General features: G+C 43.0%; 1 protein-coding gene across 3 annotated transcripts in view; it reads right to left on the reverse strand.

The window, feature by feature from the left end:
* The window catches only part of spns2 (SPNS lysolipid transporter 2, sphingosine-1-phosphate), an 85750-nt gene that overhangs the window by 4260 nt on the left and 54735 nt on the right, over positions 1-26755 (reverse strand). For 2 of the 3 annotated variants that reach the window (XM_074611520.1, XM_074611522.1), the window contains 9 exons: positions 23722-23873; positions 20780-20846; positions 17031-17173; positions 15763-15915; positions 15358-15547; positions 13287-13352; positions 12741-12839; positions 8206-8369; positions 5828-5864 (listed from right to left, as the gene is read on the reverse strand). In XM_074611520.1, coding sequence (XP_074467621.1) covers positions 5828-5864; positions 8206-8369; positions 12741-12839; positions 13287-13352; positions 15358-15547; positions 15763-15915; positions 17031-17173; positions 20780-20846; positions 23722-23873 — 1071 coding nt within the window. Of the gene's footprint in view, positions 1-5817; positions 5865-8205; positions 8370-12740; positions 12840-13286; positions 13353-15357; positions 15548-15762; positions 15916-17030; positions 17174-20779; positions 20847-23721; positions 23874-26755 lie in introns of all 3 variants that reach the window. The other variant, XM_074611521.1, reaches the window with a different exon arrangement.

A 26755-nucleotide genomic window follows, 5' to 3' on the forward strand; every position in this document is an offset into this window, starting at 1 on the left:
CCCACCGATCCCCAATCTGTACAACAGCAAGCTATAAACCACAGTAACACACAGACGCTGTTTCTCCGGATTGCAGCTTTACATTAGATGTTGATGTTACTGTGTTTATGCCTCAGTGTAGCTTATATATCAAATGTGTTATATACACCAATATTCATGAAGGAAAGAATTTGCTGATGTAAAAAATGCTTCTTTCAGCAGAATTTTGTAAGAATACAGACTGCATAAATTGATGTCTAAAAAACAACAACTTGGAAACTTTTACTTGGAGTTAAATGTTAAATTATCTCTAACTAATCATTTAAACATGCAGTAGGCTGAATGTTTTTGGCATCATTGGGTAAAAATTCCATAATAACCTTTCAGCATATTGTAATTCTGAGAGAAAACTAGACTTCATGGCTCTGTTTTCAGGCTTTAGAAAATCTCTTAATATGAACTAAGCAAATACACAACGAAACAGACTTGTATTATTATTATTATTTGTTAATGGCTATTAATTCTGACTTCTTTAAATCTCCAGCTGCTGAAATGCACAGAAGCAAAGCTCATATAAGGGGAAAACTACACTCCAGTTGGAGACTAGACCATTAGGCGTTCATGGGACCACGCTAGTGATCTCTTGAGATTGGATGAGAGAGACAGCGGTGCGTCCCGTTGTTTGTTTGCGGTCTGTCATTACGGCACCCTGGATGCTCCAGTACACAAGCTACTACTGCTGCTACAATAGGATTAGTGCAGGGAGCTCAGGGGAGCGGTGTTCTGTCTCTAACACACACCCACAGTGTGCATACATAGACAATATACGCATGCAGAGACACTGCTGTGTTCCTGAAACACATCGTACAAACCAGGTTAGTAGCTTAAACAGGAGGATTAGAGGATTCACAAAAACAATGTGTTTTGGTTCTGTAGCTGCTGATCCATCCTTCTCTGGGATGAACCATTCCCCTCAATTATCAGTGTCAGTTGTTGCCGTAAACTGTGAATTGTTTATGAGCCAAAACTCGAAATTAAATTGCTCAAATGCCAGCGTGACATAGAGATAATTAAAGCTGTGAACGCTTTGATATGTGCGAGGTTGGCCTGCCTCCGCGCAGCTTCACTACTACTGTGCTGGAGACTGTTGGCTTCTCGAGCAAAGGGGGAGGTCTGATGGTCTGGCAAGCGAATAAACTCTAATCACGCCAACTTGTAGTGGGTTTTTGGCCGGGAGGATGCAAATCACGAGGGCTGACATTGCTATAGATCTGACTGGCTGGAGGACAGAAGTGATACGTTGCTCTGAAGAGGGCACAGTTCCAGATCTGGGCCTTTCTGAATACATTGTAAGCTATCGGAGCCTGGCTGTACATTGTGTGCGTGTATATATATATATATATTGTATATATATGTGTGGTCTGTGGTCACTGCCCTACCCGGCACCATGAACCCGCTCAGCCCTGCTGACTGAGGATTCAGAGCTTTTGTTGAATGATAAGAGTGCGAAGAAGGAAAGAACACGCCTGCAGCTGTATAAACACTTTTAACAGTTAAAGTTTGGACAGCAGTGACTAAAAATCTGAGTTTGGCCTCCGTGATACGAGTTTCCTTCCCGACTGATATGGGATTGTGGTTACTGAACAAATGAGCGTGAAGCGCCGTCTGCTGTCAGATCTCACGCTGATCTTTTGACAACCCACAGCTTGGGGATGTCCTCTAGTTATCATGGGGAGTGGGGTGAATCTGGTCAGCAGAGGCCGGTTCCTCCTGCAGAGGAAGTTAATTGGATCTCAGTGTATCTGGGATAGCATCAGCGGAGATTAATCGCCTGCGATGTCTAACAGCTTAGGCGATTACTGCTCCTCTTCATCCTCATTTATTCAGCGCTCGTGTGTCTTTTCTCTCCTCCTCTAAATTCCTCTCCCTCACTTCCAGTCTTCGTCAGAGCCAAACACTTTTTCTGTAATCTAAATAGTCTCCTTAATCTACCACAGCACTTCAGAACGGTATATATCATCTTTCCCCTCCCTACGTTTCTTTCTTAAGACCGGCCCACACAGATCTTGAAAATATGAGAGACCCCACACATACCGACATGTTATGTCAAATTTAACAGTTTTGTTCCTATAGTGTGTGGTGAGCAACGATTTGGCCAAAACAGCACACCGCACACGAACAGATTCCATTCATGAACAAGAGTCCCGACTAAAAACAAAGAAAATCTTGCGATCAATCGTGACTTTAGTGAAACAAACCTGGCGGATGACGGGCAGGAAGAATTTTATTTTTTGCTCTACTTTGTACTGAAAATTCACGAAGGATGGATGAATGAAGTCATGGAGACACGTTAAATAAACACGTGTGTTGTTGCCACTAATCAACAAGTTGGTCCTCCATTTCTGAGGCCAATTTACTACTACTTTATGCTTTGCATTTTGCATTAGCTCATGCATTAGCTGAGGTCGCTATGACGGCAGTGGTTGTCGTTGCGCTTCAGTCAGCTTGGTTCCTAATTGGCTATCGTTCTTTCCCGTGTGACTGTGTCAATGGCTGTCCTCGGGGTTCCCCTCACACAACAGGATATTGGTGCGGCCAAGATGGACTTCTGAGCCGATCGGAGGATGTAAAATACACTCTTAACATACCTCACACCATGGGAATATCTGGAAAGATAATCTATAGATACATCAATAAATCAATGCTTTGCTGATGATCGTCGGGAGGGGGGGAATCGGGCCTGTGATTCTCGTGTAGTGAGTACCCGGCATTAATTGTTTCTCAGAGCAGCATGTCGTACCTCAGGGAACAGTGGTCGGAATGAGTGCGAAGACTGATTGTCACCAGACAGAGGATGAACTGTGAACTGTATTGATCTGCGAGTCAGAACCCCCGAGGGAGGAAATATCACCCGTCGCTGATTGGATTATCCTCCCAAACAAATTTGTTTAGAATCAATCACCACGGAGCGCCTCGGTGGTTCCACTTCAGAATAGAAGTGATCAGTTCGCGGGCGTACTCAACTCTGACCTCATGCAGCTATAATCACTGTTCTCTATAATTAGCCCCTTTTGACAGCAGGGAGGGAGAACATGCTTTAGCTGCTGTGTGTGACAGAGGGCTGATGAAACCCTCGGGCTGAGAGCACAAACTGCCACCGAAACCCGATATGTGTGGCAGCCAACCGGGAACCTTTCATGTCACCTGTCATTAGCTGTGCATGCTAATGTCACCCTGTCACTGATAATGACATTGCAGTAGCCTACTTAGTGTAAAAAAACCATGCTGGTGTAGTTTTGCATATTGTAGCCCATTAACTACAAATTATGATGATATTTCTGCAGACCATTTTTCCAAAGCATGTCACAACGTCTTTAAGATTGATTTCCTGCCTTCAAGACAGCCGTTGCCTCCCATTCGTCAGCGCACAATGCAAATCAACTTGCAGAGCTTTCAAAAGTTGCTTGTGACGGGTAATCCATCACACTATAACTGTACTGTTTTTGGGCCTATGCTAGGTGGGGATGAAGCTGCAAGCACGAAGTGTATGGAGCAGTCTCATTGTTGGCACATTCAAGGACACTTTGACACTGAGCAATATCTAATAACAATAAAAGAAACTCACAAGATCCATGTTTGCTTATTGTTGTATTCATAGCAATATCTATCCTGAGTTATCTGTATATAAGAGGTGGACATAGCTACCGTGACGTCACACAATGGTTTGTAGACTAGGGTTTTGAAGCCTCAAGTTTGGCATTTTCTATTCAATCAGACTTACTTTTGCAACCAGAGGAGTCGCCCCCTGCTGTCTATTAGAGAGAATGCAAGTTTAAGGCACTTCAGCATTGGCTTCATTTCTCAGACCTGGATGTAGCCCACTGATTATTATCTGCATTCTGAATTATTACTTCCAGAGTAGTTTTTAGTCTTTGCATCTCATCGTCCAATTCTGTGTTGTAATACAATACAGCATTGCACAATGAGACAATAAAGCCGGACCTTTTCATTAGCCAATGCTCAAATGTCAGATGTCATGTCGCCCTTGAATGCACAAAGGAGAACACTTCTTACAGTGGTCGTAACTGACTTATGATAGATGGAGAGACCACCAGGACGCCTCTGAAAGTTTTGTTCCAAAGTGAAATGAATAGAAATGAATGGTTGTCTGTAAATAAATCTGTAAACGAAGGTTTGAGAAAATAGCAATGATATGAAGTGTTTTTTGTAGTTCATGGGATCATCCTGTCTTCCGCCTGCAGGAATTTACACCTCCGTACAGTATTTATTTTTCTTACCAAATCGACTGTTGCCTTCAAATACTGCAGGGAGTTGCAGCTGGCAGATCACACCGCTTCCTCAACTGAACTCTAACCAATCTGTAAGAAATCCTTCATGCCTCGATTCCCCGGTTTTCACAAGTTGGTGCAATTTTTATCATGAAAAACTCTAATCAGAGCGCCTGTCAGCGAGTCTATGATGAAATCTTTGACGTATTTTAATCCTTGAAAACCAAGAAAAATAAACTGATTCGCATTTTTTTAAGGAAAGCTACCCAAAAAATATAAAATATAAATGCTTCTCCATTTCCCGCTGAAGAGCCATGTGGAGCATTACTGGGATATGGCGATAATAAACCCAGTGTACACATTCATGACCTATATTTTTGCACTTTGTGTACATATATTTGACGAATGTTTGGACGGCAAATAAACCCAGATAGGGTCACAAAAGAAATGATTAGGAAGGGGTAAAACCTTGACCTTTTGGCAAAACATGATAACCTTTACAAACAAGTCACAACAGATTCCTTGTCCTTCTAATCAGTGAGTCAGAGTTTAATCTTGTTATTCTTCACTGGCGACTACAGTAGCTCCCTATTGTCCTACGGTGCAGTCGGCTGGTGTGCTGCCAATTATTGCGTCTTTTCTTTGCTGGGTTAATAATTAGAGAGGTTTTGCACCGTGTGTGTGAGTTTGATAAAGGCAGGAAGGAGGGTAGGCAGCTCAGGGCTTGATAAGATGTCAGATAGTTGGTCAAATAGCCACCAATCCAAGAATGCCTGGACACTCCCTGAGCACAATGGGACGGGAAATGGATCACAGATCAATCATTTGTGTATTATCACTGTGTATCACCTCCAGCATTTACGCTGTCATTTGGATAGCCTCGGGTCAAAGTGTCTCTTAAAGTTGTAAAAGGTAGATTTGAGCAAATGTTCAGCTGTAAAATGAGAAACTCTGTGACCCGGCCGCCATGTTGAGATCAATTGAGGAAATACCAAGCACCGCTCACCAGCCGGAGCAAACCTTCTCATTTTACAACTAAACAGTACACTACAAGATGTTTCTGAAAACATTTGAGGTGAGAAATAGGCATTACAGTAACACAATATTGATTCATATTTGATCAGCGCTGCCTAGTTTGACCGTTTGATCGGAGTATGCGAGTGATTGACAGCTGCTCTCTCTCTGAAATGACCTGTGATTGGCCAAAGTCTCCTGTCACGGGCTAGATTTTCTAAAGCCTGAAAGCAGAGTCAAGAGGAGGTGCAGAAGTCTCACAGAACACTTTAATTATAATATGCTGAAAGGTTATTTTGGAATTTTTGCTCAATGATGCCAAAAATATTCTCCCTACTGCCGCTTTAAGTCCTGATAAATCTTGTTTTCAGATCTCTGTTCCTCCTAATGAAAGGAGCTCTATGGGAGGCTTCCCGGGTAATGAGAAGAGAGGCCTATAAATGTTGATGTTCCGAGACCGTCTCTTTGTTAACAACCACTTAAACTGCTGATGTGAAAAGTGCAAAAGCATCTTTAGGGAGAAAAGGCAATTTACCTGGTCATACCTTGACTGAGGAAGGTGGTCGTGTCATCTGGCTCAACCTGAGGAGAGAGGAGGAATAGTTTTAGGAAAACTTTCAGGCAGATCTTCTACAAACCGCATTCAACATTTATTATTCACGCATAATCTCACTTTCCCCACCAATTTCTCCCAGTTCCACTCATCACATGCTAGCTGTCTTCACCGGTCTGTCAGTCATCACAGCCCTCCAGGCTGCAGTGCTCAGCCTGCCTTTGACCCACACTGAGTCTGTATTGTCAAGGCGCACTGGCACAGCAGAAGAGACAGTTCTGCTCTCACACATCACAAAGTGTAAATGTGGACTGGGTGAATGCGTAGAGGGGGATGGGTATGGGGGGGTACGCACTGAACCTGAGCTATTAATGGCAACCACGCAGTCCAAAAAAGCTAACAACCTAGAAATAATAAAGCACTCTTTAAGGCTGGAAATAGAAAGGCGCGCTCAAGTGAGTAACTCGTTCGGCTTCGCGCCTTTTATAAATAGCGCTGAGTATCTGAGGACACACTCAAAGGAGGGAGAAAATAAAAGCCGCAAAGCGCTCAGTAAAGTCAGGGGGAATTTATAAATCGGGAGCTTCATAGCGTGAATGGAATCTATAAATATCACAGTCATGAAACAACCCTAGTTGTACAAAGTTGTGGATGTTGTTATCTTTCTTGGTCCCCGAGGTGCTGTTTGCTTCTTGTTACATAAGAGCTGCTGCTGTTCGACTTTCAATTTTGTCTTCATTGGGATGTTAAATACAAATCTGTAGAAGCCTTTCGTATAGCATGTGTGAGGTATATGGTATGTTTGCTCTATATATATACACTTTGATGTAATCTGACAAGCTGGTGCATGATTAACTCATCTATAGGTGAGGCATACAGGCAAAGGTGGACGTGAACAAGAACTATTCTGATATTATGTGTTCATGATAAATAAAGCTGTTTGTTAAAACTTTATAAATAAGGGCTTATCAGAAAGTTTAGATATAAGCTTTGAAATGTAGCAGTATAAACTCTTAAACATGTTAACTCAACAGCCAGCCTTCACACATCTATGTTAAGGACGGTATTTGTGAAAAAGAACATACAGGAACAAGCTCCAAGTGTCTCTGTTTCGTGTATCTGAGACTTTTCCCTCCATCTGTTGCTCTATTAGCTTTGCCCTACAGCATGTAGTGTGAAAGTCAAGGGGTTGTGGTTAGATATAGTTGGAGTGAACATGTGCCATCTGCCCACATCATGCAATAATGTGGTGAGATAACTTAAACCACATATTGGACCACAAACTAGCATCAATTACTGGCACGACGGACGGCAAGAGTGTGACTTTTTTTCTCTTTAGGTCATTGTTCAGCATTTCTTTCCTTTTCCCCCCCTGGACCAGGCCCAACAGAAACCATAGCACGGCTTAGTGGTGCCTTTGCAGAGATCCTTTTAAAACTATTAGCATTACACAGAGGAAATATCAACGGCTTAGATGGTAGCTTGACCCCAGGATTATAAAGTATAAGTATAAGTCTTCTGAAACTTGAAGTACAGTTTCCACATTTCTTTTGCACATTTTCAGTTGTCCTCTAATGATTACAAATAGGCTTATTCTGCTTAAGTTGTACTAAAATCTCTCTTCTGATGAGGGGTTTTGGCGTGGGAACAACAAGCGACCAACTCCACAGGGTGAAGACAAGTTGATTGCAGACAGACATCAGGCTGCCATCCTGTCTAAAAACGTCCCTCATCTTCAACAGGAAGGAAGTCATTTCTGGGAGCGCTGGCACCAGGGGAGCAAGTCAACGCGATAAAGAAGTAGGAAAAAATAGGCAGAAAGAAACAAGAAGTGATGCCTCACCATCCAAAAGAGGATGTTTGTTTTAGCCTTTTAAGGCCATGACCAGCAGCTACCGTGCCCCCTTTGGTGTTTGAAAGAGGAAAATATGAATGCATGAATAAGAGGGGTGGTAGCTGGTAAAAGTCTAAGTAAGCACACTTAAACAAATTGATGGCTAAAACAGCTTGTGTCAGCTCTGGAGCACTTTTAGCTGACTGGGAATTTCTATTGGCTCTGGGGCCTTTCTGAGCCTTGCAGGGTTGGCACCATTGTTGGCACCGCTGGGCAGCTTGTCCCTGACACACGTCACACCGCACCACCGGGGTAAAGAGTACAGCATTGTCCAGATGAACCTCTTTGTGTCTGCATGGCACTCACATTATTATTGCTATTTCCTTCAGCCTCTTGCACTGAGGTGGCGTGTTTGGATTTGTGGAGCTCTTACTCAGAAAGTCAGCGGGGGCATCTCGAGCAAGTCTTAAATATTTAAAGAATGAATAACAAATGAAATAATGACGAGTTATTCAAACAACGTCTGAGTCACTTACTGTTTCTCAGCTTTCTCCCTGTCATCCAGGAAAAACAGCGCGGTGGCCAGGAAAAACATGCCCCCCAGGACGATGATGAAGGGACAGAGCATGAGGGCATAGCCCAGACTGAGGAACCGCCACAGCGCTGACGTAGCGTATGTCTCCTGAAGGGCGTCGGAGATCTGCACACACCACAAATACACACACAGACAAACACAGAGAGGAGAGGAGAGATTTTATTCGTACTATTCATCTCCCAAAAGTTCTTAAAATATCCCGTCATGCTATGCTGCTTATACACTCACACTGACTCACATGCAGAGCAGAGTTCTGCAGGTTTCATCATAGCAACAGATAAAAGTGACACACAGCCTGATGTAAGACACGTGTCTTACATGTTTTTTAGTTTTAAGAGAGGCATGATTTCACAGCTAATAGCTCATATTGCTGTCGAAGGCTTGACTAACGCTGGCGTTCAGTCTGCCATGCGCGGCGCTGAGGAAAACAACAGCTGGAGAATGGTGGGCGTGAAGTGACCATTTCTGCCTCCCAGCATCACTCGTGAGGCAGCTCGATCACTGCACGGAGAAAACGTGACGGACAGGAGGCTGCCAGTGGTAGCTTTTAGCAGATTATGTATGCACATCAGGAGGAAGAGAGGGGGGCTTCTAGTCTGAGCGGCCATAGGTCACCCCGGCTGAAGCACATTGATTATATGTTAGCATCAGCAGAATGAGGTTCTCTACGGTGGGAGCTGGAGAACTGCTGACAGAAGGATGTGGGAGGGAGTGGCCGACAGTATGTGTTCATGTGTGCATCATGAGAAAGAGAGAGGATCGTGGAAGAAAATAAATAAGATGCACATATGTGACAAAATCTGGTGTACGTCCAGCATCTCTGTGTGTGTGGCCAGCGCAGAGCTGTTTCATCAAGTACTGTAAATTGCCTGCAACTTGCACGGTACAGCTTGAATGCTATAAATACATAACGAACTGCTGCATGTCTAATTATCGAGCTAGAAGGCATTTCTTGGGAAATTGCTGAGAGATTGTTCCTGGCGTTCCCCTGCCACCCACTCTGCCCGCGGCCATGTCCTACTCATGCAGTATAGGAGGAGTCCATTATGTATCTCTCGGGGGATTCTTCTGTGACAACTGCTTTGGTCTACGTGCTGATGGAGGGGGATCTTGGCTCGAGCTCAGGAGAACTTCAGATGCACTTTTGTTGCACAACAGGAAGAGGTACTTGTGTGATATTTGAAGTGGTTGTGTTATATTTGTTGTGTTGCATTTGGACACCAATATCTGCAGGCGTTCCCACAAAAAGGCAACTATGGTGCACTGGGAACACCACATTGGTTTTTCCTAGAGTTGAGCACATCATCTGCCGATCTGTTTCGGTGTACATGTCAAAACCCAGTTGTGAACCGAAAGGACTGACTCACTCACTTCACTTTCTCCCTGTGGTTGCTTAGCAATAACCACCAGTCTGTTTTTCCTTGAGATTCTCCACTTTGCTCATTCAGAGGATTGCTGCCAGTCTGCATGGGTGACTGTACTGTATATCTGCCCGCGCTCAGCAGCGTGCGTCACGACGAGTCCATCACACTCGCGTGCTAAACCTCGGTTCAGGAACTGAGGCAGTGAGCGGTGACGCACTTGGAGCATTCTGGGCCTCGTTGGTCGGGGGTTTGCGGAGGAGTGAGAAACCCCCGGACATTCAGTATGTCAGTCAGAGGAGAGTCGTGACCCCGGAGGCTGGATGGAGAACCGGGGTGACTGGCTAACTGAGGGGCCATCGTGTCTGGGTAATTCTGGCTGGCAGCGTGTGTGTGTGTGTGTGTGTGTGGGCTACATTATTCTGACATGTGGACCTTGTTGGAATATTAACAGAGCTATTGTATTGGGTGGCCTCCCTTATCCACATGTCATGTTGTAAGGTTGTAACTGAAGGTGAAACTAATAGTTATTTTCATTATTAAATAATCATTTCATTAATTTATGTCATTGTTAAGTCAATGAAATGTCAGAAAATAGTGAAAAGTGATACAAATCAAAAGTTCTGAGAGCCCAAAGTGACATCTTTACATTGATTGTTTTGTCCGACCAAAAAAAAAAAAAACATATTTAATTACTGATCAATTAAAGGGGACAACCGGAGGGTGGGTGCTACGCTTCTGCGATGTATCAGCAGTGAAGAGCAGCGGCCGTGAGCTAGCCAGTGTGACACACTCACATTCACTAACATAGCAAATAGTTGTCAGCTGCTATATTAATGCTCTGAATATCGAATAGAGAACCTTTAATTAGTTATCAAAATTACTGTCAGCTATTTTTCTGTGGATCGTATAATCCATTAATCGACTTATCTTTTCAGGACTGGTTGCAATACTTACACAAGTCAAATTAAAGTGAGCCAGACTGGGTCATATAGTATTTCAAAGTACAGCATCTCTTAAAGTGTCAATAGGACTATTGTACAATATAAGATGACACTGGGTTTCATTTGATCTGCAGAAACAGCCTCAGTCTTTGAGCCGGATTCTGTTTCCCAGCATTTGGATTATTTTTTTATAAATGCCAGTTTTGTTTAGTCTTTTGAAGAGCTTGTCAGTACTATGACTTACTGCTCCTTTCATCAGCCTTCGACAACAGCAGCATAGTCACATCTCCATTTACGGAGGAAAAGAAAAACAGGACACTTTGAATGCAGCTCGACAGACAGCTGCGTCTGCTGCCAGCCTGTCAGGCCCCGACAGAGAATCTCCAGGATCAGTTTGATTCACTAATCAAAGACTCCCACTTTGCCTTTGTTAACATGACCTAGGCTGTGAGCCAGAGGCACAACAATAAAACACAATGTAAACACACAAGGCCGTCTATTCTTGCCCAGCAATTTACTGGCACCCAAAGTACATCATAAATACTAATATAAAAAGTTAAATATTAGGACACGAAGATTGAGATATGGCCATGATGTTACTGCAGCATGTCTTTGTGTTGTGTCTATCTCTATTTTGTAGGGCTGTTAATCGATAATCAAAATATTTCATCACGATTAATTGCAAATTAGTTGAGCCTGCTACAACCTAAAAATCGCAAGTTGCGTTAATGTGTTAAAGAAATTAGTGGCGTTAAAACGAATTTGCGTTAATTATTGCGTTAACTTTGACAGCCCTACTATTTGGCCTTGCTTCCTGTGTGCTCACATAAAGGCATACAGAATGTGCACCTCCGTGGAGTTACTCTTTAACTTGAAATGTTCATTCTCTATAAGGAATGAGAAGAATGCTGCTTGACAGTCTGACGTGGATCCTGTTTTACACTCCATTGAACAGCAAGCAGCACTTGTATTCTGGCCTCCTGGATGTTATTCTTTGGATGTATGCATGCAGTTTGGATGGGGGGGCGGAGGGGGTAGTTGGGGGCGGCTGTTGGGGGATGAGTGACTCTGACCTTGAGAGGCCTACCAGTAAGAACCACTCTCTCACCTCCCGACCAATCAAATACAGTAACACCGCCCTCCTGGGAGCCATGAGGTTTACTAGAAAACACCACTGACAGCCTGAAGAGCAGTGGTGAAATCACAACTGTGTTCGCCGGCCCTCCTGAGACGTGCGCTAAAAGCTCCTCTTGTACCGCACTTTGCACTGGCCCACTTAAAGCAAGAGCTGAACTGGTATCTGAATACAGGTTGTGTATAATATGAATGGGGCGCTCACAGAAACAGTGAAGATGACACGTTCCAGCTGATATTTACGACCTGTCGGGCAAATTTGACAGTTTTTTTTTACGATCGCTTAAGCACAATTTTGAGGGCTCATTTTGTCAAAACACTTCACACAATCACCTCGGATCTTTTGCAAAATGAAACACTTCATTCAAAACTTTACAATCATTTCTAAAAATGCAAGTTTGTCGCCGTACGGCACACATGGTTCTTATGATCTGATTCTGTTTGAGCCAGTTACACACTGCTGTGCTCAATCTAAAACATTTCTACTTTTCTAATGATATAGTCTGGGTTTGATTTTTTTCAGAGACATTGTCAGAGAACAGTGTGTTGCACTGCACACATGCTGAAAATACTTATTTCTCTCCACATTGTAAAAATTGTTCAGTACATCCATGCATTTCCAAATGTTGCAGTGAAAATCAGAACACAACATATTCTAAATAGAATATAGTTCATAAACACAGAAAAAACATTTGTGGAGACAAAAAAAGAAAGCATGAATTACAGTTTTTTTTCAATTGCTAATACACGTTTTTAAAAACAGGCCTCGCTGCGATGTTGACTTCCATTGGACTTGTAAAGAGGTACTCACTTGTGGTCTTTTTATAGTGCCTACATCGTGATTAATGAGTTGACAATCAAGCAATTAGGTGTTCGGCCAGGTGGCACGAGAAACTTTGGAAACTTAAGCTGAGGTTTTGCTCACTGAGTTTCAATAATTGTGCTTTATGTGTCATTTTAGTGTGTTAGCAATCGAAAAAAAACTAGAAATACATCCCCCCCCCACCCCCCTCACACAACTTCTGGAAGAGTCTTACCAGGCCTATCAGGTACGGACTTCCTGCGTCACCCAGGAGATGAGAGGTGAAGCTCTGAAAGGCGACCGCCGTTGCTCTCCTTGTGGGGATAACGACAAACTGCACATACAGAGAGAGAGAAAAATACAGTTAGATGGTGAAGAGACAGAGGTGGAAAGATTCACTCAGCCATGTTAAAACAACTCTTCAATTATGTACGCAGAGCCCACCTCATTGGGTCAGAACACCCCGGGCTGACCTGTCAGTCACTGTAAAAATGTCTATCTCTGTCTCTACATACTGACCACAGTCTCTGACCTCATTATAAATTAAGGTACTGGTTGGTACACCCACTTTACTGAAAGTCTAATCTCATTTGGCTCTCCCGACCGTCACTTTTAGATACCAAAACATCCATCAGAGAGCGGGCTCCCCCTCCATTTGTCAGCCCCACCCAGACTGTAGTCCACTCACACATTTCACAAAACTGTGTCTAATTGGACGACCGCCGTTCGTTACAGGAATTTCCAGTGACCCAGTGGATAAATATAGGTTCCCAGTACTTACCATTAAAATGTCTGCCGTTATGGCCCAGTTCAGGAAAAGCAGTGTCTCTCCTATAAAGATGCAAACCTAAATATAGCAGAAACAAAGAAAATAGTTGCCCATTTAGTGGTGTTAATTAGGATCAGCCAATTTCCACTTGCACAAAACACTGGTAACCAGACACGAAGCCAAAAGAGGAGGTTGCGGATATTGCTACTGTGTGTCTTTGGGAATAAAAGTGCTTTGGTTGCCGTGGTTTAAAAACATGTTATTATGCTGTGGCCCAATTATACGAGGAGGTGCAGGCCTTCATTTTGGTTCAGAGTATTTAGCCTACGAGCTGAAAAACAGCACCGGATGATAAGGTTTGTTTATTCTTGTATATTCAATGTGGAAACGTTTTAACACTTCACTTTAAGTTTAGATCCAGCTGCCAGATTTGAATTTATGACCTACAACTGGATGGGTGGAACAGAAAACGTCAACTTTAAATAACATGACTTGACGTATAGCGTACTATATGTACATGCAGGCTACTGTATGAAGCAGCTGGTGTTGCTGTTTGGCCACTTTCTTAAAATCAGACCCAGAGGGATTTGGTTGCAGTGGAATCTTGTGTGTCTGTATTGGCTGGTTTCGCCTGGCACGGTTTAACACGGCCGGTTGATGTGTGTTTCCTGCTGGCGAATAACCCTTCTGCCAGACCTACAGTACAGCACAGAGAGCTACAGAAGGAGTCTGACAGACAGAGGAGCTGTAGACAAGTCATGTTCTGAGAGCTGCGAACCAGACACCGTGACCGAAATGTTGCCCCTCAGAAGAGAGGAGCCCAGCCTTTCCTCAGATGTGTTGACGAGACAACAGCTGCGAGAGGTCAATCGTTACGGCCACGTCACGCCTCATAACACGACACATCTGTCAACGCTTTCGCCATGAAACCGGAGCTGATCACTTACAACTGCTGCTGTACTGTACGATGATTTAATATTGTACAGTAGAGTAGTCTGAGAAGAGGTGAAGACACATGTTTGAAGTTACGCCCCGTTATGGTTGAACTACTATTACTGTTGTATGTTTTCATACAACAAAATCAGAGCTGTCAATCGATTAATATAATTAATAGGGATTAATCGCATTATTGTCTATAGTTAATCATGTGCCTTTGACCTCACTGAAGTTCATATAAATTTAATTCATTAAATCAAAATCACCACAATTATTTTTCACTCAGTAACTACTTTGTTTAGATACTGTTGAAAACAGTATATGGAGCATTTAATTAATAAGGTTATTCTTTAATTCTTTGTTGATTGATTGTTATTGCAGTTTTATTAAAGCAGTCATTGTCCAATCCTGTTGCTTATCATCCTGAACATAAAAACAGATTAACACACCTCTTAAATTAGAGGTTAAACATGCCAAGGTCGACCAAGGTCACACATTTAGGATATGGAAGGCTTGTTTGTTATGTTCCCAGACACGCATGGGAAATATTTTCCATCTTTTCAGCTTTATTACCGGCCAAGTTGTTGAGAGTCAGTTCCTATTCCTTTGTCTCAGATAAGAGTGAGAAATGTGTGCTCGGTGTGTCCAACAGCCCGGAGCGCTGCATTGTTTCAGGGCAGTGATGTTGTTAAGTTGCACCCTTTTCCTGCTTCACAAGCCAATTAGACACACAAGCTCTCTGGGCATTCGCCTGAGACTCTGAGCGTTTGGCCTGACGAGGTATGAGCCTCGGCTACCTGCAACGGCTCCTGAGGCCATCTCCATCTAACCTGCAATTAAGGCTATTCATTATGAGGAGCAACACCCACTCGCTGCCTCTGGGCCGGAAAGGAACTAGCATCAGGCAAGGTGACTGCTTTATTCCTGATTCAAACATTAACCCCACCCGATAAGCTTTTACTATGTCTTCTCTTGTTAGATTGGTTACCAGACTTTCCCTTTTAATTCTCAGCCCCTACGGTCAACCCATAATTAACTTAATCGCTCTTTGTGAGAGGGACATTGTTCACTGAGGACCTGCTGATTCTTGGAAATAGTCTGCCACGGACACAATATATACAAAGGAGTTACAGGAAGTGACTCTTACGTAGGCTCCTGCGATGCTCTTCTTGGCCACCACGAAGATGAGGCAGATGAAGATGGCCGAGCCCAGCATGCTGACGGCGCACACGAGCGGGTCGGCTCGCTCCGTCCTCTGGCGGCACAGGCGCGTGGTGGCCGCCCCGATGACCACGCCTAACAGGCCCGTGACGCAGGTGATCGCCCCGAAGATTAGGCTAGACGGGAGAGCAGAGACGGGATTTCAAATATACGTCGTGCAAGTTTTTAGTCCTTACAGAAATGGTGCAAACGCTTCCAATATAAATAGATGTTCAGTACAGTTCATCCAGCTTTGAACACAAAGGATGCTGGTATCTTTCTCTTTTACAAGGTTTCCCATCACACCAGTGACTTCAAAAGCTGCACTCTACTTTAGTCATTAACCTCTCACCTGTCTGTGCTACTGCAGATGTCTTTTGTGCAGGCCTCTGCCGTCTTCTGCACCACCTGGGCTCTGGCCAGGTACTGAGGAATCCATATGCCAAACGCCCCCGTGGCAAAAGACACCGATGAGGATGCCAGGGAGGAGAACACGTAGCTCCGACTGAGCCACGAAGAAACACAAAATCAAACAGGTGATTATCTCAGCTTATGAAAGGCAAACAAGCTACCGTTTTCTGTCACACAATCTCACTTGCTCTGTCGCTCTCTTTGTAAAAATTTGATAACAACTGCAAACATATAATCAAGGAATACAAAAGGAGTTTGGGAGGTTGGACAATATTAGCATGAAAACAGCTCTGAAACATTAAAAGGACTGGCACCCCTTCTTAAAATTTTTTGATACACCCACTACAGTAATCTATGAGTAGCTTTTTTTTATTTTAATCTATTTAATTTAATTTAATTTACATATTTTTAAATTATTAGTATTAGTATTTTATTTATTTACTTTTTTCTTTTTATTAATTTTTCATTTACTATCCTATTTATCAATTTCCTTTATTTCTCAACTTTTTTATGTTAGTATTAAGGTGTGTTATAGATGTTTTGTCTGTCTTGTTGTCTATAATTTTAACTTTAGCTCTGGTGGTAAATAAACAGAAATGATATGAGGTCGACATTTTTATGAAGGAGACGAAAATAACACTATTTAATAACACTTTCCATTGGTTGTAAATGTGGAAGACTGTGTAGCAGCTGAAAGTCACACTGTGCGGGGGGATGAACATGTGGTTGCTCTCCTAAAATAGTTCCCATAAACCTGCATCGCTACATCACAGTATAGAATTTATAACATTTCTTAAAGAAATGCAGCCCGCAGGTCGTATAATAACAAGGGCCTCCAGTGTCATGGATGCAAAGCTCCCTTCACAGTTCAGCAGCGTTGCAGAGAGGTGGTGAGTGAATGATACTAGTTCACTGTGTCTTGTGTAGACATTCCCATGCCTCTGATGGCTACTATAGGCTAAATGGCAGTGAATAAGTGTGTGTATGTTTGTGTCTCAGGCTCTAGGATGGTTATCTATCAGTTTGCCAGTTAGTTTCTCGATTAATAGTTTGGTCTATAAAACAAAAGAAAACTGAAAAATGCACATTACAATTTGCTACAGCTCAAGGTGATGTTGTCGTGCATGGCTCTAGGTGATTTTGAGGGTTATACTAATCACTGATTAGGTAAATCTGGTTTATTCTCTGAATCTAATGGGAGCTCCTTACTTCTTGGCGAGCGCCTTCATGTCACACAGCCAGGAGGTCTTGATGGTCTTGATGCGTCCCATCTGGTCGGCGCTGCCTCTCTTTGGCTCGGGCACGAAGACCAGGATCAGGGTTCCCGCGGTGATCCCCAAAGCTGGAGACACCTATCGGGGGGGGGGAGGGGCAAGAAAGACCTACAGTATGAGGCCTCGGATCATGTTAACACATCACACGGACGTGATATTCAAAGTGCGAGTGGTTTGGAGGAGGGGGGTGCGGACATGAGATGCAGGACAAAGAACAGTGTGTTTACAATGTGAATGGACGGTCACTGTGTTTGCCGATACGCCTGACATCCTATACAAGCCCTCTGGAGCCAAGAACATTCCCTCTGCTTACTCTGTTGGCACTGTGTGTGTGTGTGTGTGTGTGTGTGTGTGTGTGTGTGTGTGTGTGTTAATGTGAATAAGCATACAAGACTCTAAAAGAGCTTTTGGGCTTTGAGAGCTGCTTTGTGAGCGCTGCACCAAGGTGAAGCCCCCCCAAGTGCACATCTGCTATCATGTTCAGTGTCATCTTTTGTGGGTTATGAGGCGGTAGCATGTTTGTGCACGCGTGTGAGACAAAAGGCAGGATGGGGTGTGTGGGGGACTAATACAAATTGCTCACAAAAGCAAAACCAATTTCGTCTGTCAGGGGAAATTCATCATATTATATTTTGTAGCTTATAAAAGCCATTTATATGCATAAACAGGCCTACCGTGGTACAGCTGTGAAAGGCGTGTGTGTTTGTGTGTACTTGTATATGTATATTTGTGGGGACCAAGTGGAAAGTGAGGACCTTTTGGCCCAGTCCACGCTTCTACAAAGGGGTTCAGACTTGGTTTGAAGGTTCATGTTAGAATTAGGTTTAGGTTAGGTTTGGGGTCAGGCATTTAGTTATGATGGTTGAGGTTAAGATTAGGGGCTTTGTAAAGCATTATGTCAATGAGTGTCCCCACTAAGATAGAAGTACAGGGATGTGTGTATATGTGTGTGAGTGAGGTATTCATTGAGGGAGTAATCTTGAGTCTGAAGTGGCTCATAACGAAGCTGATAATGTGTCTCAACGCAGTGGTTATGGTCTCAAAGGTGTGAGGATTACACCAACACTGATCATTTAATTTCCTATATTGCAATTTTCTTCTGCTTGTGTGGAGCAGCTTTAATTGGATCGACATCTACATCAGAATTCAATATGCTTTCAGCCAGAGGCAGAATAATGGATACAGAGCTCAGCTCACAGACAATAAATATTTGCTCTGTTTTACGCAAGTTTTGCACTCAAGTCCCCTCATCATTATTCAACAAGACCGCAGGAGTCTGTGACCTCTGACTTTGACTCCCTCTGGGCCCATTAGACACTTCCTGTATGCACGGTTGGCAATCAAACGAATTAGCTACTGCCCTCTCCTGCTCTTTATTTCCATGCGTCCCCTCCGTTCCTTATCGTCCACATTTTCGATAAACAAGGAAGGTAGCTGGAACGCGCCGGGCAAAAACAAACGGAAGCGCTGCCGTGTGTTTTTCCTTTAAAGCAGGATACTGTTCCACAGAACCCGTTTCATGTCTCGGGTATTTGTTTTCCTCTGCATGCCACACCGGTGATTAATTGGCTTTGAGATTGTTTTATTGGAATGTCATTGTGTCTGCTGTGGAACAAACTGCCCCCGCTCTTTGTGTGTTTTTTTTATTTTTTAATGCTCCACGAAGACAAGAAGAAATGCACGTCCTGTTTCCTCGAACTCAGTGAGCTGTCACATCCAGGAATCTCTTCCACCACGACATGCTGAGAGGATGGTTAATGTCTTCCTTTAAAATGTCAGCCGGTTCATAAGAAGAGTCAGGTCATAATTTCAGGGATTTTAAAAGCTGACCCTGAAGTCGGCAGCTCCTGGGGAGTCCTGTTAGGTCTTTCATTGGTCCTCTCCCTTACTGCTGGTATGCCTTATAGAGCTGTTGACTTCTAAACGTTTTGTCTCAAGCACTCATTGGAGTCCCAGTAAAAAAAGTGCTATGACAACAGTGATTTATGATCCTGATTTAACACCCGTATCTGCTCCTAAGTACGCTGTAAGTGTGCTACTGCAAAAAGCTGTAAAGTCAGGATTTTTTTTATTGTAGCAAAACCCTATCATGGTGGGACATCTCAGCAAATTTCTACAGATAAATTTCTCTTGAGAGCTGAAATCAGCCTTTAATTAAAAGCGATCCAGCATAATGTTCTTGGAGTACCTGTGAGGTATTTTGCGAGCCAGTACTTGGAAACAAATGTGTCTTTGTGTTCGGTCAAACTGCCCTGCAGAGGCTTACTGCCTGATCTGGTGCACATTTTAATTTATTACTGAACAACATCTTCTCCTCAAATGCCTGTCAGGGCATCTTTTCCCTTCCATGCTTCTTGCATTATTCTCCTTTGTTTAAAAGAAGACATTATGGCTGTTGCAGATGCAACAGCAAGCTGGTGGTTATTGTTCTGTGGCTGCTGTGATGTAATGACTAGAGCTGTCAAAGTTAACGCGATAATAACACGTTAACACTAATTTGTTTCTTTAACGCATTAACACAACGCAATTTTTAGGTTGCAGCTAAATAGGTTGGAGGCTAAATAGCACTCTAAGCTTAGGCAAAATTTTGGCGAGGAAAAACTAGCATTACCATTTTCAAAGGGGTGCCTTGACTTCTGACTTTAAGATATGTGAATGAAAATGGGTTCTATGGGTACCCAAGAGTCTCCCCTTTACAGACATGCCCACTTTATTACAATCACATGCAGTTTGGGGCAAGTCATAGTCAAGTCAGCACACTGACACACTGACAGCTGTTGTTGCCTGTTGGGCTGCAGTTTGCCATGTTTAGCATATTTTTTTTATACTAAATGCAGTACCTGTGAGGGATTCTGGGTTTCTAATTGATTTCCAATAATAAATATATACATACATTCGCATAAAGCAAGCATATTTACCCACTCCCATGTTGATCAGAGTATTAAATACTTGACAAATCTCCGTTTAAGGTCCACAGCATAGCTAGCACCCCTGAAAGTACCTGGAACATGCATTTAGTACTGCATCCTGGGCAGGACAAAAAATTTACCCCCAGCAACCTCTCCCTGCAGCTAACAAATGAAACATTATGCTATGTTTCAATGAGTTCCTGCACCGAAAAAGACACTAAAAACAGGTTGAGGAACCCGACACCTTGTTATTTCGCCGGGGCCGACATTGATCCTGCTTCACCTGAGACGACCCCCAGTGGGTAAAGTGTAATGAAAGATAAATGTGTTTACAGCGTCTGCGAAAGAAAAAGCTAGCATCAGCCTTGATCTTTAATAGAAATCCACTTTCCTCGCCGCAGCCATCGGATCAGAACTGAACCACTTCGACACGCGGCCTTTTAACTTGAAAACATATTAGAAGATGTTGAGTGCGTTTGATGTTAAAAGTTTTAGAAACATTTTTGAAAAAGGGTTCTGAGATGATGCTGATGTGGACATATGTGAGAGTTGTTTTGCCTTCAGCGCTCTCTGCTCTGTCACTTCCCTACAATGTCAGGGCCTGGACCGCCTGTTCAGCCGTGTGTGCCCCGCCCTCGGTGCTTCTGCCACCACCGACCCCTCTGACCCCAGATCCAAGACACTGACAGGCCTCACCACCAAGCCCTGCAGGAGGGGCTCATCTGTCTTTGTGTGCATGTTTGTGTGCAGTGTTGGAGGATGATGATGCCCTTACCCTTAGTGCCCAGTGCCAGTCTCCTGCAGCCACCTTAGCGCTGGAGCCCAGGATGTATCCCAACCCACTGCAGAGAGACAGAAAGACACAAACCATCATATACATTAATCTGAACCAGCTCCACTGAGGTCCATCGGTGCACGTTATATATCAAGTATATGAGTCAGTGTCCCGGGTACGCCTACGCTACACACATCCTGTTTGTCTGCCGCGTTGAGTGTTTGGGTACTTGACATGGAGAGCTTATGACAGTGTAACTGATCAAAGCACCGGTAGCAACTTGGCTAGCTGGTCTATTTGTGGAAGTGTGATTTGTGCGCCTAGTCACAAAATGCAGGTGCAAAGTTACTGCCCACGACCCAGCACTAACATGGCTGTCTGTGAAGGACGGAGGCTGTGTGTTGTCACAGTGTAATTGAATTTACTTGAGTTAAAGAGTGTTTTGTTTGTCATAAAAGGAAATAACAGCGAAATGCTTAGAGGGAAATGTTGCTAGATCAGATCAGATCAGATAAAAGGGGCAAAGCGTGTGCTGTGATAAGCCTCTGCTGCTAGATAGCATCAGCATTTAAAGGACAAAGAGGATTCAAATAGTGAACTCAAGGAATGAGCCACGGAAGACTGATGGCTAAGTATGTGAGCGTTATCTTCAACACAGTAATGCAGTAGTAAATAAAGATTATTGAGGATTAGTCTTTGATATTTGATAGTGATCACTATGACCTGAACTAGTCTGATAAACAATTAATCATCTGTCATTTTTCAAGCAAAATAATGACAAGTGTTTGCTGGTTCCAGCTTCTCAAATGTGATTTGCTACTTTTATTTTTACTTATGCTGAAGGTGTTCTAAGTGGCCCAATACCTTACTAAGACATTTGTTGTTCTTTCCCTTTCATTTGTCACCCATCTGAGTTATTTCTATTTCTTTGATAAGCCTCTTCACTAGAATTAGTCGCTTCTTGTTTGTCTGCATGTTTGGAGCCTCTGGCCAAGAGATGGTGTTTTCCATTAGAATAGCAATAGATTGATGATCAAATGTAGCCAGTGGGTTCTTATCAGCGTTGGCTGCTAAAGGGCCAAAACATGTTTAACTGGTGTTATACACACATACTCACACACACACATACAGAGCAAAGGGGGAAACGGTCTATGCTTGTGCTTCCATGATTAGTTCTCCAAAAATAACAGCGCAGTATAAACGGGCTCAGACAGCATATGATATTTCCAGTGAGTGACTAACAGCTAATCTTATCAGAGTCCACCCAGAGAGTGTTTGGAAAGTTCAACACCAACAATAAAACTCGAGCATGAAAAACATGTTCACATCAAACACCGGTGGCGTCGCACGGAAACAAACCTGTCTCAGTTTAAATTACGGGGGGGAAAAGGGAGCGTAGGGGAGTCTATTTCCTGTGAACCCCGTCTAATTCCTGAGGTCATTTCCTGGAAACGGTCATAACAACCTCAGTAGAGACAAACAAGCGGGAGACTGGATAGGATGTTTGACTGCACTTTACCGAGGCCCACTCTTTCACCTTCTATTGTCTGTGTTGCTGGGCAGTTTACTGTGACCCAAACATTCTGGCAGCTCATAACACAACCACCTAGAGACCAGTTTAGACTTTCCTTTCCTCATTTGTCCAACTGTCGCCAATCTGCCATTGAAAATGTGTATTCTCAGGTGCGTACTTGTATTTTTAAGCTTAATTTTTCTCTGTATGAAACCCTCTGCACTGATTGGTCAACTCAACCGAACAACCAAACTCTTCGGACGCTGCTCCAGCTCCGCTCTAACTAGCTTTGTTTGAGAGTGTGCTAAACTAGCCGCTAGACAGGTATTATGCAAATGTGTTACTTGATGACATCACCACGTTACAGAAGAGAAGGCGGAATTCAAGCGAGGCGTCTCAAGCAGTTCAGGAGCAGTGTTTCTGTGGGGGAGAGTAACTCCCTTTTGTGTGGACTTTAGACTTTGTAACTCTGCAGCCCTTTTACATGCACACAAAACTATATAACACATTAAAGGAAATGGGAAAAAGCACAAAAGCATAATAGGTCCCCTTTAATGTATATCTTTAGTTAGTTGGACTTATAAGACACTAGAAATGCCCATAAAAACTGCCACAAAAAGGTTCCCTTTAGAAGAATTAATCAGGAATCAAGGACCTTAAATCATCATTTAATGAACAATAAAACATGACATAATAATAAATAATATTTGGGCTTTGTAACTTTGCACACCTTTTACATGCACAAAAACTACTAAAGGAAAGGGAAAAAGCATAATAAGTCCTCCTTAAGTGACACGTTATATATAAATTCATTGTAATTCTAATGTTTACGGTGTACAGAGAATGCAGCACATTTCCCCTTTACTACTTAAGCATTTCCTTGTGTGTGATTGTGCACGCAGAAGCTGGAAAACAGCGCAGCATGCGGCAGCTCAGGCACAGTCATGCTGTTAAGCGCTGTACATGACGATAAACCTCAAGTGGCTCCCGCGCAGCATCCACCGGTACATTCATCTTTTATTACTTGGCTTTGTTTGTTTTCTCCCCGCGGCCCTTTTTCTGATTGAATGAACTGAAAAGGCTGGAGATTTGAGCTTAATAATACCGCCTACTCTCACACCCCCACGCCACATCCCCGAAAAAGACTCACACACAGCCAATTGTAAGTTCTGCTTTTCTTTCTGCAGAGGGTCTGGGCTCTTTGTGTGGCTGCCTCTTGAAAAAAAAAGAGCCAGATGAGCGAGCCTGACATTCTCTATGTGAGGATAATTTCAATTATCTATGCTAATTCTTCATTTGCACCATTGGATTTAACATGTGAAGAACCGGCTGAATTGGATGAAATAACCAAGCTTATCCCCAAATAGAACAGACAGCTTGTTGTTGCTCGGTGTCTGCTTCGAGAATACAGGATCTGTCTGGCTCTTACCTTCCCAGGGGGATGGCCAGGTAGAAGACAGAGAGCATCATGGTGCGGCTGTTGTTCGTGAACAGGTCTCCTATGATGGTGGGAGAGATGGAGGAGTAGCTGGATTCTCCGATACCCACCAGTCCTCTGGAGAGCACAAACAGCCAGTAATACTGCAGAGAGAGAAAAAGGAAAAAGAAATATGAGTTTTGTTATCTCCGTGTCAGAGCACAATATCAACCCAACAACCATTTATCTTTGTCATATATCTTTTTCACCAAATCCTCAGAGCAGAAACAGTCTAACTCTACATTTAGACCTAAGATACTTACTTAGCAGGTCTGTAAATGTCTATATCGTCGTTACAATCAGGCTTACAGCCCCTAAAGTTTACTGATTCGGTACTGATTCATGTGTTCTAAGGCAGATTTCTTCATTAATGACAAGTGTGGTCTCTCACAAGCTCAATCCCATCACATTGATTTAAATGTTGAGATTTTGTTGCACTTGGTGCGAAAGGTTGGGCCTTGATCAACCAAATAGATTGTTTTACTTTAATGAAATTGTGAAATGCTATCACGTCTGCATCATTTTTATGTGTTTAATCCGACGTAGCCATATTAAATTACCAAGGCATATTATCTTCCATCAGACGTAATAAACTGGAGAAATGAAAAGATGAATACTTTAAAAGGCTTTAATAGGAGCATGCATGCTGGCGTGGGCACCTGTGTAGGCAGCTGGATTGTTAACTGTTTCCATGGCAACCACTACTCGCTGGATACGGACTCCCGTGTCTGCTTGTGAAGCTACAAAGAAATCTGGTCCCCCCCCCCCAATACACACACACTAAAATGCCGCAAACTGCAAATATTGGCCACTAATTTGCATAGTGTCCACCAGTCCCATGAGTAGTATTAGCTGCATGTAGAATTTGTGCAATTTGTTAACGTTGCAGTGAAATTACTGTTTCTTTTCTTACAACACATTTCATTACATTATGTGTTTGCATTGTGGGCCCTAATAATTTGAAGAGTGTGGTGTGTGTGTGTGTGAGAGCGTGATAAGGTTACAGTGAAAAGAGATTAATGACGGGGCTGTAGTGTAGGTAGCAGAGGCAGAGCTAAGGCGGTGATCCCTGCTGACCCGAGCTCTCAGCCGACACTGCGGGCTTCATGCTGTTGGATGTGACATCATGTCACGGGGTCATACACACAGCCGTCTCTGGAGATTTCACCACACACATACCTCACTTTAAGATGACACTTAAGGGATGTATTAAAAAAAAGATCTTTGCTGTGGTATTCATCCATATTATTTTCAAGTTGCCTTAAACGGTTCTTTTTCTGCCTGTGTTATATGTGAGCTGTTCATGATTGATCACAGCTGAGCTCTCTCTGCCGTACATCTTTGTCACATTGTTTGGAATGCTTTACAGTCGGTCTATTTTCTTCTTTTAAATGGCCCGTAGTGACGTTTAGTGGGATCATAATGGTAGTGCTTTTTGTTTGTGTGGTCACCAGACTATCATCACCACTTGGATCAGAGATGCTGGTAGCAGTGACAACAACAAAACACAGCAAACGCCCGGGAAGCGCCACAAAAATTAGGTTGTAAAAGCAGATTGAAAACTACAGTATGATGGGATAAAAGAGAATAAAGAAGGTTTAGAAAAATCGACCTAAAGAGTGTACTGCCATGCTACCGGCTCTGCGAGGCTGTACATGCACACAGTGGTGCTTTGAGTTAAATATTAATGACAGCATGCTGCTGTAAAAGTGCTCACAATGACAATGCCAGCGTGTTGATGTTGAGCAGAATGTGTTCTTATTTCAGTGTTTTAGCATGCTAACATTTGCACTAACTATTAGCTTAGAACACATTTAGGCAAATCTCAACTATGATTTTATGCTCTGTGTCAATTGGAACATTTGATAATGTTACTTTGACTTTAGAAAGGTAAAATCTTCTAGATATCATCACTTCAGTGCATTCAAGAAGATACTTTGTAATAAAATGCTATAATTTATACCCATTTTTTTCATCCACTTTTTACTTTAGTGTTCCGATAAAAAAATATTACAGCTATAAAAATGACAATCGTGAAAGAAAAAAAAATCCATGAATCAGTGCAGCCAGGCTCTATTACAACAATAGTTCAGCTGTCATTATCCTTGTCTCACCCTCTTAATATTCACCAGATCAAAGTGAATGAAATGAGTCATGCTTTCCATTGGATAACATTATAAATAGACGGCCCCTAATGTGTTTCAAATATCAAATGTCCTACAAGTGATCATTTTACGACGGTAATCTGTTGTGCTCATGCAGAAAAAAAGGCAAATTTCCGTTACATAAGATCTGAACTCTGTATCCGCTGCAAATCCATCCAAAATGCCCCAGAGTGTCTTAAATGATAGGACTCAGTTGTAAGTGGTCATTAACATTTCAGCATGTCATGTCTTTCATCTCTCATGGCGACAGCGACCTGGAGCTATTACATAAGAGCCATCTACTCTTGTCTCATTTGATTGGCACACTCAGGGACATGTCTTGATGGCAAAGTTAAAGTTTGGGGGGGCAAAGGACTGCAGGTGCTGAGCATCACTACCCATCTCCTCATCAGCAATCACCGGCCTTTGTGGCGTTTGTCAGAGGCGAAGAGGCCCTTAATTTCATTTTAGCCATAAGCAGCCTGAATGTACTTCCTGCTTAGTCAAATGGATGCCATCTTGTCTCCAAGCAGACGAGTCAAAAGGGCATTAAAGTCAAAGGACGCCCTCCTGAGACATCTCTGAGCTGTCACTCCCTTCCGCAGCTCTGGGCTGAAGAGCTTCGGCGAGCTTACTCACTGGAGAGACGACACTGCGCAACTCCATGATGCAGACATGCCACATGCTGCATAAATTTAACTAATGTAACTTTTGATGCCACGTATATCTGCCAGTCGAGCGTCTTCAGATTGTCAGTTTGTTTGATTTTTATTACGACTGTCCATCAAGACTGTATAATGGGGTCTGCCTACACACCTCCGCACACATATAGAGAGCCTTTC

Source organism: Sebastes fasciatus, chromosome 16 (assembly GCF_043250625.1).
Source record: "Sebastes fasciatus isolate fSebFas1 chromosome 16, fSebFas1.pri, whole genome shotgun sequence".
Taxonomy (NCBI): domain Eukaryota; kingdom Metazoa; phylum Chordata; class Actinopteri; order Perciformes; family Sebastidae; genus Sebastes; species Sebastes fasciatus.